A 17,369-nucleotide genomic window follows, 5' to 3' on the forward strand; every position below is an offset into this window, starting at 1 on the left:
AGCCCATCCTCTCCTGAGACTGTAGATCACCTTCATACTACAAGTCCTGAAACTGCAGAGACCAACGAGAACATTAAAGACATGAGAAACCACCTTAACAGGGGGGCACTCCAGAGATCGGCAAACAAAAATCAAAACTGTATGAAAATAGCATTTATTGGATGCAAACCCCGATAATGTGAGCACATTTTTCAGTCGGAGCCCTCGTTCACCAGCCGTGCCTTCAGACGCATCATGACCGACCAGCTCAGAACTGTAACACTGGGTTGTTTTCAGTCTCTCACACAGGCAGGTGCTGGATGAAGTTTTGATAGTTGAGGTAAAAAGTTAAGAAAGAAGATATTAGCTGAACCCTGACATTGGAAACCACGGGGGGAGGAAACTTTGACAGCATTAAAAAAACAAAACAAAACAAAAAAAAAAACACACATTTAGCTGGTATCAATAATACTTAACTTGCACTTTTTCAGGCTTATTTGCATGAAATCCTCCATACACGATCTGGTGATTATTCTCAGTCTGTACGTTAGGAAATTAGCTTGGAGCAGCGACTCTTCTAGCAAGTTCAAATCATCCTCATGTGCACGTCGTGTTTCGCACAGATTTGGTTGTGTACCGTTATGATTCTTATAAGCCTTATGAGCGCTTTGGCATTAGTTCTGGAACTAATTCACTCGCACATGAAGCTCGGAGTAACTCGACAGTGATTGGCTACACAGACGTGGTAAGAAGCCGAAGCTGCGACAGTCAATATTTAGCGTCCTCTTTGATCATACCACCACAGTCTGAATCTCCACCTCCTCAGGGGAGGTGATGACATATTCCTCTTGCTGCTGCACCATCTGTATTCCCTCCTGCACCGCTTCCTCCGTGGTAACCATGGTGACCGTCCCCTCCGACGTCTCCATGGCGCCCGCCGTGGCCAGCAGCGTGCCGTCGCTGATGGCGGAGGCCAGCGTCATGGCCACCTGCTCCGTCAGGCTCTCGGGCGTGGCGATGGTGATGGTGTCGCCGCAGTCGGAGACGGACGGGCCGTCCTCGTTCACGGCCACGTTCCGCACGATGATCTGGTGGCTGCCGGTCCCGCCGGCGCCCTGAGACTGGCTGACGATTTGCTGAACCACTTTCATGATGTGGTTTTCCATCTGGGAGGGGGGGGGAAGTTTTGTATAAATGTTGCACAACTTTTAATCATGCGAAAAAATATTCCAACATGTCTCAAATCTGCACTTCAGAATCCAGATTCTCCAACAGCTCATGATGAATGTGTTCCCTTCTGTGCTGCGGTGTACATACTGACCTCATTTTGGCTGTCCTGGATGAGTGTAACTTCCTCCTCCTGCAGTTCCCCCTCTGTTTGAGTCTGGAGGACATGAATAAAACAAACAAAATTTCATATATTCATTGTCCATTTCTGTGGAAATCATTTGGAACTGCACAGATTCCTCTGGCAGTATCCTTTAAAGGGGAACGGTCGTTTTTACAATCTGGACCTTATTTCACATTCGTCACAACAACATTTACTCACCCGTTTGACTTTCGTGTGATTTGCAGTTGGTTCGGAGATAATTAGATGCTCCCATATCCATATAACGGCAGCGGGCGGGGCACCGACATGCAGCCGTTATAGACGCTCTTTTCTCTTATGTTTGTTGTGGGGTGGTAGATACATGTAAATGTATTAAGTCAGCATCACTTAGCGCTATTGGGAAGTCTGTAAACCGGCTAGATTGAGCAAATCTCTAGGAACTCTGAAGCGATGATGTCATCACACTGCGCCGTGGCGCACTGTGTTTGTTTACATGGAAGTAGCATCTCTGCTCTGCAGTCAGACCACGGCATCTCGATCGGCTTTTTTAGGCAGTCAGTTTATTTTCAGCTGGTTGTAACTTTGGTACAATGGTCTGAGTGTGCATATATCCTGGCTGTGAAAGTAAAATGACCAGCTGGACGTCACCGAGCTCACAGGCTCCCACTTCGTGACGGGATTTATTGAAGCTATGGCTAATAGCGCTCAACACGGACCCCAGCATCAAAGTTCAAACTTTACCACATTTGGATTATCGGGTGTGTAGTGCCCACTTCATATCGGAGGACTTCTTCTCAGTTCAGGAATGAAATGAAGGCCAGAAGATCCAGAGAATGAATCTCAAAAAGAATGCCATTCCAGCGGCTGCAGGAGGAGAGCAGGTCGAGGTAATGTGATGCTAATAATATTCATTTTTTCCTTTACTAATGTCTAGAGTTGGCGAGAATGTTATAAACTTGTTCCTACTCCTTTTGAGCAACAGTGTACAGAATATTTTACTGTTTATGTACAACTCTTGTCATTGACAGATATACTTGTATCATCCTTTGATTTTGCTCAAATGAACTAAACAGTAAACATCCCAGCCTCTAGGAATTAGTAAAGAAAAAAATGAATAGCGTTAGCGTCTTGTTACCTCGACCTGCTCTCCTCCTGCAGCCGCTGGAATGGCATTCTTTTTGAGATTCATTCTCTGGATCTTCTGGCCTTCATTTCTTTCCTGAACTGGGAAGAAGTCCTCCGATGTGAAGTGGGCACTACACACCCGATAATCCAAATGTGGTAAAGTTTGAACTGTGATACTGGGGTCCGTGTTGAGCGCTATTAGCCATAGCTTCAATAAATCCCTGTCACGAAGTGGGAGCCTGTGAGCTCAGTGACGTCCAGCTGGTCATTTTACTTTCACAGCCAGGATATATGCACACTCAGACCATTGTACCAAAGTTACAACCAGCTGAAAATAAACTCTGACTGCCTAAAAAAGCCGATCGAGATGCCGTGGTCTGACTGCAGAGCAGAGACGCTACTTCCATGTAAACAAACACAGTGCGCCACGGCGCAGTGTGATGACATCATCGCTTCAGAGTTCCCGGAGAGTAGCTCAATCTAGCCGGTTACAGACTTCCCAATAGGGCTAAGTGATGCTGACTTAATAAATTTACATGAATCTACCACACCACAACAAACATAAGAGAAAAGAGCGTCTGTAACGGCTGCATGTCGGTGCCCCGCCCGCTGCCGTTATATGGATATGGGAGCATCTAATTATCTCCGAACCAACTGCAAATCACACGAAAGTCAAACAGGTGCGTAAATGTTGTTGTGACGAATGTGAAATAAGGTCCCGATTGTAAAAACGACCGTTCCCCTTTAAACACTGAACGACAGAGATCAGGCAGTCTGGCCTGGATGAAGCCGACGATCCTCTCAGATCTCACCTTGATGATATACTCCTGTGTGTCTGCCACCACTGATGAAAACTCCACCAGGACGGCATGAGGATCCTCTGAGATGATGGCTGCCGTGGCGAGGCTGTCCACCGACGCCTGCTCTTCTGTTAAACCTTCTTGCTGCTCAATGGACTCATCCTTATGGCAGCCTCCTGGTGGAGAACAAGGAGGAACTATTAGATCAGCCATGAGAATATCTCCTTCCTAAAAGTCTTGTTTGGTCCATCATCCTGACCTTTGGCGCGCACGTGCCTGTTGAGCGTCCCATGTTCGGCAAACCCGCGTCCGCACTTTTTACATTTGAAAGGTTTCTCTCCAGTGTGGTGGCGGATATGTCGGACCAGGGAGCCTTTCTCTCTGAAGCCTCTCAAGCAGAAGTTACACACGTAAGGTTTCTCATCCCCGTGCGTCCGCTGGTGCACTTGCAGAGCGTTCTGATCGAGGAACAGGGAGACGTTAGGAGACGGCGGTGAAACGAGAACAATTCAACTCAAAGATTCAAACTTCAGTCACCTTGGTCTTGTATCCTTTGTTGCACCGGCTGCAGTGGTAGGGTCTTTCGTCGGAGTGGGCCCTCATATGTTCGCGCACGTGTCCGATGCTTTTGTACAGTTTCCCACATTCGCCGCATTTATATCTCCTCTCACTGACGTGCACTTCCATGTGCTTCTTCAGCAAGTAACCGGTCAAAAACTCTTTTTGACATAGCGTGCACTTAAACGGCTTATAACCTTCAGAAAAAGCACAGGAAACAAAGAAAATGTTATCTATATCCATTTATAGCTCAAAAAAAGTAGAAGTAGCTCATAATTTTCTTATTTTTCTTTTGACAGAGGAAGAGCTGGCATGTTCATTTGTATTGAAGCTCTGAATTTAAATCAATCGACCGGCAGTCTCATCTACAAATCCAGGTGATTCCCGATTGATCAGCTTATTGAAAAGTTCTTCAGACTCTACAGAAAAGAGGCAATATCCCAACATCACTGGAGACCCTGGCCCAGTAATCGCCATTTTTAGAACGTCTCTGGAAGAACAACATATGACTTCACAGTAAAATGACATCTTTTTTAACATGGATGGAAAAGAGATGTTTTCTCCGATTCCAATGGAAAGACTAGGATAGAACTGTAATGAGCAAAAAGACGGATTCATTTAAACCGGGACTCCCTTCATAAAATCGCTCAAGAAGCTTTCTCTAACTTTACATTAACTCAAAAACCCCATATAGAAAGACCAGGTTTTGTTGGTTTGAGCATGTCATGCCTTTTATTTTTTATTCCACATATACTATGTTAACTCTATGAGTGTATATTCTACAAAATGAGCAAAAGATTTTTTTTTTTAATTTGTTCTTGTTTGTATGTTAATACAAAACAATGAATACAGTTCTTAGAAAAAAGAAAAAGAATATCCAGAAAAAAATTAAAAGTGAGATTGAAAGTGATTCTTCCAGTGTGCAAAAACTCACCTGAATGACCTTTGACATGGAAGCGGAAATAATTCAAGCCCTTGAAGGAGCGGTTACAGTGTGGACACTTGTGCAATTTTGCTGATGCTCGATTATTACTTCCCCCCATTTTCTACAAAAGAAAACATGGAGGAGAACAAGCTATTAGAGCAGAAAGACAATTCGGTGCCCTATATAATTTGCAAACGGCATAATTTTTGCACATATACTGAAACCCACCTCTTCCATTTCCATAAACTCTTCTTTAACCTGGATCTCAATTATGCCATCGTCCGAATCGGGACGGTCGGAAACGACCTTATTCATCTCCTCCGGAGACGGAGAGGACTCCTCCACCACCGTCTCCTCCGTCCCCAGGGCGATGCCGGAGTTGATGATAGCCTGACAGATGAGGTTGTCTCCTGCTGCGGCAGCAGCGGCCAGAGCCTCTGCTTGAGACTGTTCCACCACCACCTGAACTCACAAAACATGAGCGTTACCGAGTGAAATCCCACAGGAGCAACACTGCAATGGGATTAATATATTATTTCTATTATATTCAATCAAATATAAGATAAAATAAGGATGTAATATTCTCATATGTGGAACTTACAAACACTTCCAAAAGGAGTGGGAGCAGAATTAAAAAAAGATGACTCATGGAAATGTTTGCAAACACTAAGTACCTGTGAACCTGTTTCAATCAAAAAAAAAAACATCTCTCTCTATTTGTTACAGTTGAGCATCAATTCATTCCATACTTTTATACTACAAACTGAAGTCTAACAACAAACAAAAACTAATGAGAATTTGAAAACTTTAATTTCCATTCAGATTGTAACAATCTCCACAGAAGAACCTCTGAATAGTTGTAAAGAGTACTTTCTTTTTGGCTTGAAACATTATTTGTGCCACTTGCATTTCATTTTGTCTTTAAAAAAATATGCTTGTGTGACTAAAGCTTCCTCCTCCATGAAGTTTCTTATTGTTCTATTCAGCTGAAGTGAAAATAGTGAACTTTTGTAATTATTAACCCAGACGTCAATATGTAATTTACATATGGTAATATGATTACAAAGTAAAGAATTTCGAGTGATTTATAATTGGAAAAAGAAAACTGTGCTTTATTTGTATTGAGATACTTCGGGATCGTTTGGATCATCCAGGTTTTGAGCAAAGTTTCCAGTTCATTTTCATATCTATTGCCACAACAAGAAATGTAATTTGTGGAACATTGAAATCACCATCATTTATTTAGTGCAGTGAAAATGGACACTGGAATCCAGAAACAACTTTTCACTGAACTATTCTGGTGAAGAGTTTCCTTAGTCATTGTTTCAGAAGCTTCAGCAAAAGTCCAGCAACGCATGCGGCTGACTGAGCTGCGCTCGTGGTTCCCAAATATCTGTGGATTTCAGTCACGCTCAACCGTTTTGGCAGGAATATGCCGCCGTGCATTCAGCATCTCCGCTGTACACACTCACCTGCTGCTCCTGTGTTGTTCCATCCACCTCCATTGTGAAGTGGACCTGATGGAGAACCTCTTGGGAGCCAGCTTCCACCACACTGACCACAGCAGTCTGAGTCTCCACCATCTCCTCCTCCTGCGGCTGCTGCTCCACAACCACCACCTCCTGCTGCTGGTCGGCCGCTAAAGTCTGCTCAGCTTCGATTCCTGAAAAAGGTACAAAATCTTAAAGGATTATCATTTTACAAATCAGCTAAATAAATGATTTCATAGATACAAACAATTAGGCTCATTTGCTTTGATACAGCACAGAAACATCTAATTTTTTTAAGACACCTCACCTTTCTGCACACCATCTTTGCTGACCAGGATTTCCTTATATTGAACAAAGCGTATCTTTTCTGTGCAGGGCGTGAGAGCTTTCAGATGTCTGGTGAGAGCACCGGATTCTCTGAATGACTGGCCACAAAGGGTACATCGATACGGTCGCTCATCTGGAAGAGAATATACACCCACAAAATTATGACAACAATTTAGTTGAACTCGATAACAGAAAGAGAAAAAGTCAGCAGGTTTCCATGATTTAAGCTTATTCACTTTACCTGTGTGACGACGATTGTGACGAATCAAGGAACCTTTGGTACGAAAGGATGTTCCACATAAGTCACACGAGAAGTTCTTCTGATCACTGTGAGTTTTCATGTGAGTCCTCAAGTTGTTAGTCTGCCATATGAAAATGAAATTAAAATCAAAAGGATTAGTAGGACAATTCTAACTCCACCAATAATGCATACACACACAAACACAACTCACTGTTTTGAATGTCTTTTCACACAGCTCGCAGATGTAACGTCCCTCTTGGTTGACTTTGTAAACAGGTTTGTCAGTGTCAGGATTGTCAGAAATGGATCCTTCGGTCACCTCTGACAGCTCTGTGACTTTAGGTGAGGCGGTTTTCTTCCTGCGACCTCGACCCAGCATACCACTGTTTTCTTATTTTTTGAAAAAAAAAAAAAAAGAGGAGGATAATACAGGTGGAGATGAGATCAAATTCAAAGACTGAAAAAAAACTTGACTAAGGATTGAGAAAAGGACTGGAAAAAAAAAAAAACAACACTAACGCTTTGGTCTAATTCATCAGGCTTTGACCAGATGCTGTATTGCTGTTGTAGAGCAGAGGTATCAAACACATTTTGGTTCAGGGACCACATAAAGTCTTATTTCATCTTGTGTGGTCTGGACCAGTGAAGTAATGGCATAGATACCTTTAAATTTAAACTTTCAAATTTTTCTTTATTAAGGCGCAGAGTATGAGATGAAAACGCAGATATATTCACAAACAATGCAACTGGAAATGACTAAACTTTCAACATAGTAAATTTCAATGATACCTTCTAGTGCGAAATACAGACAAATGTGTTAATAAAAAAATAAATTAAAAAAAACCCCTAAAGGTGTGTTGTGCCAGATTGGAGTGTTTTGGACCAGTTTTGGACCATGGGCCTTATATTTGATACTCCTGCATTAGAGAGAGGTTCAAAGCATGCATTACACAGATCAACTAGGGATAAGACTGGACAACACTGGATTACACACTTTACGTAGATAATAACTGAAAAGTTTATGATGAATTACCATGAGTGATCTTGGCTGGTTCATGTGGGGATGCGCTTTCTCCACTGGCTGCATTAACCTGCACACACAAAAATACACATTACCATGAGGTTATTATCAGTGTGCCGGTCAGCACAGTTGTGCACACTTAGTCGTCCATACCTTCTGTGCAGGATCTTGTGCCTCCGCCCGTCTGCAGCTGTGCTGCAGCTTGTGCTGTATAAACGCTTCCAGTGTGGAAAACTCGGTTTGACAGCGCCCGCATTTGTGCACATCATCTAAAAATCACAAAAACAATGTTCGAAGGGCATCTGTGCTTAAAGCCTCCACCAGGCTGGTGGAAAGTGTTCTAAACACAGTTGTTGTTTGGGCAGAAACTAGCCGCAGGTTGACGGCTAGCTACTAGCAACATTCACTACGTAGGAAGTTAGCAAGGCCCAAACGCTACCGCCGGTAAAGATTTTCGGACTTGTTGCGGCATTTTGAGGACTAACCTTCATCTCCCAAAGTAGTTTGGATGGTGATCGTCTCGGTGCCGTCTCTCGTCTGCTCCCTCTCCGCTTCTGCCGTATGATTATTTTCCACATTCATGTCGTTTCAGCTCTCCGTCTCTGTCGCAACGCCGCTAAGGGGAGGAAAACATGGCGGATTTACGACCCCGTAGTCATAACAACAAAAGAGCGATGACGTACGTGCGTAGGTTCATCAGCACGAGATTTTTGGAAAAAAAAAAAAAAGATCAAACATGATCAATAATCAGCGCCCTTTTTCATTTAAACGTTTTCCATACATTAAAATGTAATTGGATAACTTTATTGTCATTATATGTCACAGATGATGAAATTACATGTGTTGCTCCTTTTGTGCATTAATCTAAAGTTGCAAAAATCTAAAAAATGGGGTATTTTCACAGCTTCACTACTTCCTGAAAATAGCTGTGCACATTCATTTCCTGTCTTACATTATTGGCCAAACTGATTAATCCAGGTGTGTCTGGTTTAGACTGCTGCAACAAGACACACCTGGATTAATCATTTTGGCCAATAATGCAAGACAGGAAATGAATGTGCACAGTTAATTTCAGGAAGTAGTGGAGCTGTGAAAATGGCCCATTATCCACAAATACAGAAATTTAGTGTAAAAATGTTGAAAAAATGCACAGTTCATATAAATCTGCAAATCTAAAAAGGACAGCACACAAAAGACAAATTATAAGCTTGTATATGATAGAGATATTGAAAAAAGAATAGAATTGAACAAAACCAGTGAAATATATAGCAAAGAAAAGTGTAATGTGACTTTAAGTTCACAAATGTTTCCCTGTGGATATTGCGTTTTTTGTTGTGGACAGAATGTGTATGAATCCGTGAATGTCGAAATTTAGGATTTTACTTACTGTATTTCCTTTATGTTAAGTTTCATTTTCTTTCTGTCTGCATGGCATATCATTAAATTTCCCTTGCCTAAAGGAACAACACACACAGAGAGAGAGAGAGAGAGAGAGAGAGAGAGAGAGAGAGAGAGAGAGAGAGACAGAGAGAGAGAGAGAGAGAGAGAGAGAGAGAGAGAGAGAGAGAGAGAGAGAGAGAGAGAGAGAGAGCTTCAACGATAAAATGTGGCTAATAAAATTGTAAATCAATACAGGATAATAACTTTATAACAAATATCCCAAGCATGGATCGAATTCTTTCCATTATATTGTTTTAGAATTATTAAAATAAATAATTAAAAGAATCAGTCCCAAAACAAAATCTAGACAAGATTTTTATGGATGAATTCTTTCACATGAAGTTGTGTCTGTGTCGCTTTACGACACAAGAGTAAACAAGCCACACTTTACTTTACGGCAGTGAAAATGGCGTCCCACTTCAGCGGTGTGTTGCAGTTGACAGACCTCGACGATTTTATCACTCCTTCTCAGGTGAATAAACACGCTATTGTAGTATGTGATAGCATATGCTTTTCCTCCCGGACAGATGTGTTTCATGTCAGGTTTCACGGTTTTTATGAAAATTGAATAAATTACCGGGAAACCTGCTGAATCAGCTCGCAGCTTCGCTACTGTTCTTATCAGTGCAAAAATAAAGAGCACAGCGACGAGTTTATTTTGATTTTGAACATCATTATGGTCTGATATTCACTCAAAGAATAATCTGTAGAGAAAAATTGAGTTAAATTAATCATTAGTAACACGCGGTTAGCTTGCAGCTAAATATGATGAAACCTTAGAATTAGACTCTCAATAACCACAGTTTTCTTGATACTTATAGTCTTTAATTCGTCTTTTGCGCTTGGTAAGTCTTTGTTGGTCTGTGTGGTGAAAACACATGCAGAAACATGTGGCTAGAATATGCACAGAACTGGCACAATTTGTTAGAAATACTCACCTTCTGGAAATGTGAAATTGCCTTTTTTTTTGAACGAGAATTGAATTCCCCATGTCCACAGTTCACATTGTGTTCAGCCAGTAAATGTACTCCTTGGTATATATGTTTGTAGGAATGTGTCAAACCTGTCAAAGTCGAGCGGAAACAGGGGAAATCTGTGGCGAAAATACAGATAGAAGATGATGGCAGTTATGTCCAAGTCTCCTTGGTGAGTATCAAGGTTTAAAACAAATCTAATCTGATAATAAATACAAGTTGCATGATGTATTATAATTATTTATTCTGATTTGTGTTTGTAGGATGGTGGTAAACAGACGCTGGAGAAAGCAAAGATCACCCTGAATGATTGTTTGGCCTGCAGTGGCTGCATCACCTCAGCTGAGAGCGTCCTCATCACACAGCAGAGCCACGAGGAGCTCTTCAAAGTCATACGTCACAACAAGGTAAACCCATGTCAGCATGTCTGTTTATATTATAATATATATATGAACTTTATTAGAAGTGATTGGATGGTGGAAGTACATTCACATGATTATGTGAATTTCACTTGCAGGCTAATGAGACGGAGCAGAAGATCGTTGTGGTATCAGTGTCTCCACAGTCCAGAGCTTCTCTTGCAGCGCACTTTGACCTGAGCAGTAGTGAGGCAGGAAAGAGACTCACTTCTTTCTTCAAAAATCTGGGTAAGTATGGATATGCATGTTTTTTTTTTGTGTTGCATGCAGCTATACCTCAACGTTATCCAATGATTGCTGTTCTTATTGCTGTTGCAGGGGTTCACCATGTGTTCGACACTGGCTTCAGTCGCACATTCAGCTTGCTGGAGAGTCAGAGAGAGTTTGTGGAGAGATTTCAGAGGAGGGAACAGGACAAAAAGGCCCTGCCCATGCTAACATCTGCCTGTCCAGGTATGCCTCTCAAAAAACCATTAAGTTAAATGTGCTTCTCTATTTCCAAACTCTGCTTGTTTTTTTGGGTTTCATTTGATTTTTTTTTCTTGTGTAGTATTTTACTACTAGTCTGTCTTTAGACACCTGTGTTACAAACATTTCAAAATCTACAGTGTAACTACCGTAGAGGACATTAATAAAAGATGTAAAGATAAGTTTACTGAATCAGCATCAAATATATTCAATTTTTTTAAACTGATCACTGGTCGTAGAATGCAATAGAAATACTTTATTCATTTAAGCATTTAATTTTCTTTCAAAAGCATCATGTGACGTGTTTGTTTTGTTCAGGTTGGATCTGCTATGCAGAGAAGACACATGGAGATTATATTCTTCCGTATATCAGTACCACTCGCTCCCCACAGCAGATGATGGGTTCACTGGTTAAAGGATATTTTGCTGAACAGCAGGTATAGCATCTTCTTGAGAATGTGCGTCGGTGTGTGGTTGTGTGTTTTTAAAGAAAAAGAGGCTGATGAGACTGAGCCGTGTGTTTTTAGGGGCTGAGTCCGCAGCAGATCTACCACGTGGCTGTCATGCCTTGCTTTGACAAGAAACTGGAGGCGTCGCGCTCAGACTTCTACATGAACGACGCAGAGACCCGAGAAGTGGACTGTGTCATCACTTCTGGTGCAATAACTATTCTCACAACACATTCTGTGCACATTTATATGTGCGATCCTGTTTCTGATGGAGCTTCCTGTGTGTTATAGGAGAAGTTCAGAAAATGCTCCAGGAGGAAAATGTGTCTTTGAAAGATTTGGAGCCTTCAGCTCCAGATACATTGTGAGTTCTGTCCTTCCTGTTTTATTGGTTTCCTCACTCAAAATAGTGATAAATTCCCTTCTAAAGATTTTTACTAAAAGGCGATGTATCGTTGCTTGCCTAGGTTCAGCAGTGTATGTGGAGATGAGTTCTTGAGCCATGCAGGGAGTGGCTCCGGAGGCTACCTCCACCATGTCTTCACATACGCAGCCAAGCAACTATTTGGAGAGGAGGTGAAGGAGCTCACCTACAAAACCCTCAGGTGAACAATCTGTGGCGGCTTGATTTTTTTTCTGTATGAAAATATTTAATTCCACCTACTCAGTTGTATTTTTTCTCTTTAATATGACAGGAACAAAGACTTTCAGGAGGTGATTCTGGAGAAGGACGGTGTCGTCCAGCTGAGCTTCGCTTCAACGTACGGCTTTCGCAACATCCAGAACCTGGTGCAGAAACTCAAGCGGGGAAAGTCGCCTTACCATTTTGTGGAAGTCATGGCCTGTCCTTCAGGTGAGGCAAACGATGCAGTGCTTTATATTTAATTATCGCCCATATTAACAGAGCTTCATTAAATTCTTTTTGTTCAGGTTGTCTAAATGGTGGCGGGCAGGTGAAGCCCTCAGACGGACAGAACCCGAAGGAGCTTCTCCACAAAGTGGAGGAGCTCTACAAAGCAGAGCGCCCCCTGTTGCCAGAAGATGACAGTCGCGTGGCGGACTTGTACCAGTCGTGGCTCCACAGTGTCGGGGAGGAAAGAGCCAAAGAGCTGCTCCACACTCAGTACCACACAGTGGAGAAGATGACCAACGGGCTCACCATGAAGTGGTGACCAGGACCATGCTGGAGCACGTTTCTGTTTTTTTCCATTTGTCAGCAGACACAATCAAAACCGTCCTGAAAAAAATTAAGTGACGAGCTTTTAAAATCCAAATATGTCTTTTTTGTCCTACTTTATTCTTTCTCCTTGTCAGAAGACACCTGCAAGGTGGAAGATTCGCTGTGGCGACGGTGCCTTAGCAAAATATTATTTGTGAGATTATCAACTTTTATTTGTATTTTTTGTGGCATCTGTTACACTAGAATAATCCAGAGTTTAGTCATTCCTTAATTTAATGATATGTAAATACACAGAAAAATAAAAATGCATTATTTAATTGTAGTTGTTTGCCATTTTGTATTTTTGAGACATAAAAAAACAGTATATAAAGATTCAGATTGATGTGTTTTATTGTGTAATCTCCTCTGTAATTACAATGAGAATATAAACTTTGGGATGAAAAGCAGCAATTTACATCCATACTGTTGTACAGTGGAAGATATTTATAACCATGTATAACATTTACAGAGTTTCAACTGCAAATGTAAGAAGAAAAAACCCCCAAATATATACAGTATGTTCATTTATAAAGCTAAATGAAAGCAGGATTACTAAATTAACATTGCTACAAAGATAATGAGGTACAACTCAAGGAAATCAAACATAAAATCAAAATTGACCAAATGAAAAATTGTCCATTATTCAATGAATATTCAAAACAAATCATGATTCCTCACATGTAACTGGAAACCATTGTTAGTGATGTTACCTGGTGCAATTAGTGCATCAAAGACTGAGTGTAAAATAATTCACTTTACAGGAGGAATGTTGTGTGGAAGCAGTTTTACACAGGCATTTTTTTTTTATATTTTTTTTATGCAGACATAGTTTAATAATAAGCACACGACACCCAGCAGGACGGCCTAACGTGAGAGTTAAAGCAACAAACAGCACAACGATCCTGCGTTATTCTCCAAGCAGTCATTCAGTAGCTGGGAGGGTGGATCTCTCGTGCTCCTAAGCTGGACGTCAGGGTCTGAGCAGCCCCCACTCCAGCGCCAGCATGGCGTGAGGAGGAAGCCTCTCCTTGGGCTTCTTGAATTTGTCCTTCTCCTTCCGCAGGACCCTCAGCACCTCTATCGGATCCTTCTCTCCAGTGAATTTCTGCACTCCTTCCTCCCTGTAAGAGAAGATTATGAAAAAAAGAAAGATTTGTGCACAACAAGGAACTGTCATGAGGAAATCAATCTTTTATAAAATTGCACCATCTGTCAAGTAGCAATACAGTTTGAACTGTTGCTGCACAGGAGTGATTTATAGATCCAAACTTGATTGAGAAAACTTAATGTAGTCCACTCACGTGAGCCGAAGAAAAGGGTTGTACTCGAATTCCTCTATTAGGGTAGATGGCACTGTCGGCTTGTCATCATCATCTCGAGCCTGAAGACACAAAATGTAGAGTAAGAAACCAGAGAAAAGTAATATTGATGGACAGTATTTATCTGTGTTTACAGATTACCCTGCTCATCTTTATTCTATGCATAAAACTCAGATTGCTAAGTAATTCAAAGATGCAATCTTGTGGCTATGGATGGATAAATGTGCTAAATAAAGACAGCTATTTTTTGTTGTCTTTGAAAATCTCATAAAATGTATTGCAAAGTACATATTAAAAGCAATTTTAAAAAACATGGCTCACCCTGGCCCAGCTCAGCATCTCTTTAACCTTTTCATTCTCAGGTTCTACCAACATGGCAAACTTCAGGTTCTTGATCGTGTACTCGTGTCCGCAGAACACCTTCTGCAAATGAACAAACCGTCATTTAAAGAAAGATTATGCTAATCCTGAATCAGAGGGTGGCAGCATTGAGTCACTCCTGTTCTTGATTTGAGAATGTGGACTTTTGTAGCTGGACTGTTCCAGCCTGGATCCAGTGGGTTAATGGTGTTCACCTGCTCATTATGTACACTAGGAAGCAGGTGTTGGTGCCACTTCGGCTTGCACGATTTCAAACTTTCATTTGGCAGTTTTTCCACCGCAAAAGATGCATTCAGCTCTAATCCAGTCCATTGTTTCTCAATCCCTTCTTTGTACGTGCGTCTCTGTGACTCATTCCTATCTGAGGTCATGTTAACCATGTGGGGACCGCACACAGACACAGCAAAACCTCTGCCCTCGTTACTGACCGTGTCTTGAGGTAGGGAGCCAAGCACCTGGGTCAGGTTGTGGTACATCTGCTCTGCCGTTCCCTCAAGGAAACGCCCACATCCACCGATAAACAAAGTATCTCCTAACAACCAAGAGAAAGGAAAGATGTAGAGGTTACTACTTATCAGCCCATAAAGTACAAACAATAGATAGCGAGCTAGTCAAAGGTTTCATATCTCTAGCCACTCATAAATTAATTAATTATTTGAGCCAGGAGACATAATAGATGCCACACAAAGTGTTCTTGCAATGACTGTACTACAGATTGAAAACAATCTTTTGACTTCAACTGGTTCACCAGTTCTGCACGTTTACGGACAAAGACCTGTGAACACAGCGGGGGCATCAGTGCACTCATCCTCCCAAACAAAGTAGCACATGTGACCAGAGGTATGGCAGGGGGTGAACAGGCACCTCACATTGATGGAGCTAAACTGCAAATGGAAAAAAAAAGACAAAAATCAAACGACAACAAAGCAAAGACATACCTTTAAAAAAAACTGATTTGCAGAGCAATTTTGATGTTACAGACAGTTACAGTGTTGTCAAAAATAGAGGTTTCGGTCCCTGTACTTTTAAATTGCACCTTCAGTTCCTGTGCATTTGTGACTTTATCTGTCAGGCCTCCGATCCGATCATCTCCCCCGTAGACCCTCAGGCCAGGAACCTCCTTCAGCAGAGCCTCATTACCACGAGCGTGGTCCCTGGTGGAGAACCACTCAGCTTTTTCAATTAAAAACCACCTGTCACCTGCAGCAGTGATTTATCTCTCAGTCCTAACAAACACCTTCCTTACCAGTGGTGGTGTGTGGTGAGAACAGCTGTCAGAGACAAGCCTTCTCTCTTCACTATTTCCAAGAGCTGCCAAGACACGTTCCACAGAATCAAATTGAGAATTATTCTTTTTCGTACATTTTAAAGCAGGAAGTGTTCGATCAGAGTCTCACCCGGTGCGGCACAGCGGGGTCCACAGCCACAGCCTGCCTGCTCTGCTCCTCTATCACCAGGTACATGTAGTTGTCTTCCAGGATGGAGATCACCTTCACCTTCATGGCACACGCACGCGCGCACCTTAGCGCGCGACACTTCAGACAGAAGAACTTTCACAGTCAGCATCGACAAATGAAACGACGGCACGAGACAAAACCACAGAGTCTTCCCGCAGCTTAGACCAGAGCGTCTATAAACAGCACGGATACCTCAGATTCACTGCGCCCGATGAAATCCTTTATGAATCCTGTCCGAGGTAAAAGTCTGAGAATAAATATATTCCTACATCTCTCCCCACAGACCCAGACCAGGAAGTTATCGCGAGATCACCGAAACAAAGTCTCGAGACGTTTTAATCGAGCAGGAAATATTCAACTCGGTTCTTCTTCTAGCATTTGCAATTTGAATAAATAATGTTAAATTTATTATTATTATCATTATTATCATTATTATTATTATCATTATTATTATTATTATTATTATTATTGAACAAATACATGAAATGCCCCACTAATCACTTATCATCACAATGAAGAGATATTTGAATTTCTAATATGATGATCTGTTATGCCACACACTGATTTGATGGGTCACTCGGTATAGTCAGTAGTTTTATTCTCACCTGCACTTCCTGACTTTTTTTTTTGCAGAGAATATACACATTATGTAAAATTGGCCATTCAGACCCAAAGCAATTCGCAGTGCTTTACAAAGAAATTAAGGAAATACATTACAACTAGGTGAAGTACTCTATCAGTAGTGAGTGATCTAGTGAGTTTAGGGTCGTGGTGCAGTGAACTCAGTCCCAGCTGAATGTAGAGAATCCAGGTTACACTGTGTACGGGTGTTCAGTGAATCACAAGGCAAACAGAGAGACATTCACAACTATGGGCAATTTCGATCCATTAGTTAATTCTTAACATGTTTCTAGACAGCGGAAAGAAACTGGAGTCCGAGGACGTCCAAGAAAAGATGAGCAGGATTCATGTGTGAGAGTGGTTAATAGCCTTTATCAGTATTCAGCAGTGGGGAGTTTGCATGGTTTCCCTGTGCCTGAATTTTTCTCTTTTCTGCTCTTAAAATACATCGGATATTTAGTAATTTAGTTGATCCAAGGTAACAGCTGGTTTGTTGATTGTCTCTGCAGTGAACAACCCATAATCAACATTTAACTTGTCTAAATTTCATTTTCTTTCTTTAGGTTTGTTTTTTATATTATTCTTCACCCTAATTTCAGCACTTAGTCCCTTTTTCTGCTTGTTTTTTCTTCTTATACTTAGAAAGTGAAATATAAACCAGAGTTAAATTACTAAATGCTAATAATGCCCTTAGCATTGTATCAATTAAAGAAATTTGAAAGTAGATTTCTTGTTGCACACATTGATCATGTTTTATTGCTTTTGTCCAAACAATTCAATGCAATATTTTTTGTAAGATTGTGTTTCACATTGTATCTAACATTTA

The 17,369-nt window shown here is 41.4% G+C and overlaps 3 protein-coding genes across 3 annotated transcripts; 1 reads left to right on the plus strand and 2 right to left on the minus strand.

Moving 5' to 3' along the window:
• Positions 1–138: 138 nt before the first annotated feature.
• Positions 139–8,422, minus strand: e4f1 (E4F transcription factor 1). Its single transcript, XM_030088574.1, has 14 exons — positions 8,282–8,422; positions 7,950–8,065; positions 7,809–7,866; positions 6,987–7,165; positions 6,776–6,896; positions 6,515–6,667; positions 6,190–6,380; positions 4,946–5,179; positions 4,727–4,838; positions 3,772–3,989; positions 3,494–3,692; positions 3,247–3,410; positions 1,301–1,363; positions 139–1,145 (listed from the first exon to the last, which is right to left on the minus strand). Exons 1-14 carry the CDS (start codon positions 8,376–8,378, stop codon positions 771–773), a joined length of 2,280 nt encoding a protein of 759 aa, XP_029944434.1. The 5' UTR covers positions 8,379–8,422; the 3' UTR covers positions 139–770.
• A 1,209-nt stretch (positions 8,423–9,631) lies between these two features.
• narfl (nuclear prelamin A recognition factor-like) lies at positions 9,632–13,358 on the plus strand. Its single transcript, XM_030088575.1, has 11 exons — positions 9,632–9,708; positions 10,287–10,382; positions 10,474–10,617; positions 10,728–10,857; positions 10,948–11,082; positions 11,416–11,534; positions 11,625–11,754; positions 11,838–11,910; positions 12,014–12,151; positions 12,242–12,399; positions 12,477–13,358. The coding sequence occupies exons 1-11, from the start codon at positions 9,643–9,645 to the stop codon at positions 12,716–12,718; spliced, it is 1,431 nt and encodes a 476-aa protein (XP_029944435.1). The 5' UTR covers positions 9,632–9,642; the 3' UTR covers positions 12,719–13,358.
• Positions 13,099–16,231, minus strand: LOC115386369 (hydroxyacylglutathione hydrolase-like protein). Its single transcript, XM_030088578.1, has 9 exons — positions 16,115–16,231; positions 15,863–16,000; positions 15,712–15,776; positions 15,502–15,619; positions 15,241–15,349; positions 14,894–14,997; positions 14,406–14,507; positions 14,067–14,146; positions 13,099–13,886 (listed from the first exon to the last, which is right to left on the minus strand). Exons 2-9 carry the CDS (start codon positions 15,965–15,967, stop codon positions 13,736–13,738), a joined length of 834 nt encoding a protein of 277 aa, XP_029944438.1. The 5' UTR covers positions 15,968–16,000; positions 16,115–16,231; the 3' UTR covers positions 13,099–13,735.
• Positions 16,232–17,369: the final 1,138 nt, after the last annotated feature.

Source organism: Salarias fasciatus, chromosome 4 (assembly GCF_902148845.1).
Source record: "Salarias fasciatus chromosome 4, fSalaFa1.1, whole genome shotgun sequence".
Classification (NCBI taxonomy): Eukaryota; Metazoa; Chordata; class Actinopteri; order Blenniiformes; family Blenniidae; genus Salarias; species Salarias fasciatus.

Coding starts and splice junctions, on each gene's coding strand:
- e4f1 (XM_030088574.1), bottom strand. CDS start 8,378: ATGAATGTGGAAAATAATCATACGGCAGAAGCGGAGAGGGAGCAGACG. Junction 6,381..6,514: donor CAAAGATGGTGTGCAGAAAG/GTGAGGTGTCTT, acceptor TACCTTTTTCAG/GAATCGAAGCTGAGCAGACT. Junction 5,180..6,189: donor GAACAACACAGGAGCAGCAG/GTGAGTGTGTAC, acceptor TTGTGAGTTCAG/GTGGTGGTGGAACAGTCTCA.
- narfl (XM_030088575.1), top strand. CDS start 9,643: ATGGCGTCCCACTTCAGCGGTGTGTTGCAGTTGACAGACCTCGACGAT. Junction 9,709..10,286: donor ATTTTATCACTCCTTCTCAG/GTGAATAAACAC, acceptor ATATGTTTGTAG/GAATGTGTCAAACCTGTCAA. Junction 10,383..10,473: donor GTTATGTCCAAGTCTCCTTG/GTGAGTATCAAG, acceptor TTGTGTTTGTAG/GATGGTGGTAAACAGACGCT.
- LOC115386369 (XM_030088578.1), bottom strand. CDS start 15,967: ATGAAGGTGAAGGTGATCTCCATCCTGGAAGACAACTACATGTACCTG. Junction 14,508..14,893: donor GCTCCCTACCTCAAGACACG/GTCAGTAACGAG, acceptor GTTCATTTGCAG/AAGGTGTTCTGCGGACACGA. Junction 13,887..14,066: donor AACCCTTTTCTTCGGCTCAC/GTGAGTGGACTA, acceptor CTTCTCTTACAG/GGAGGAAGGAGTGCAGAAAT.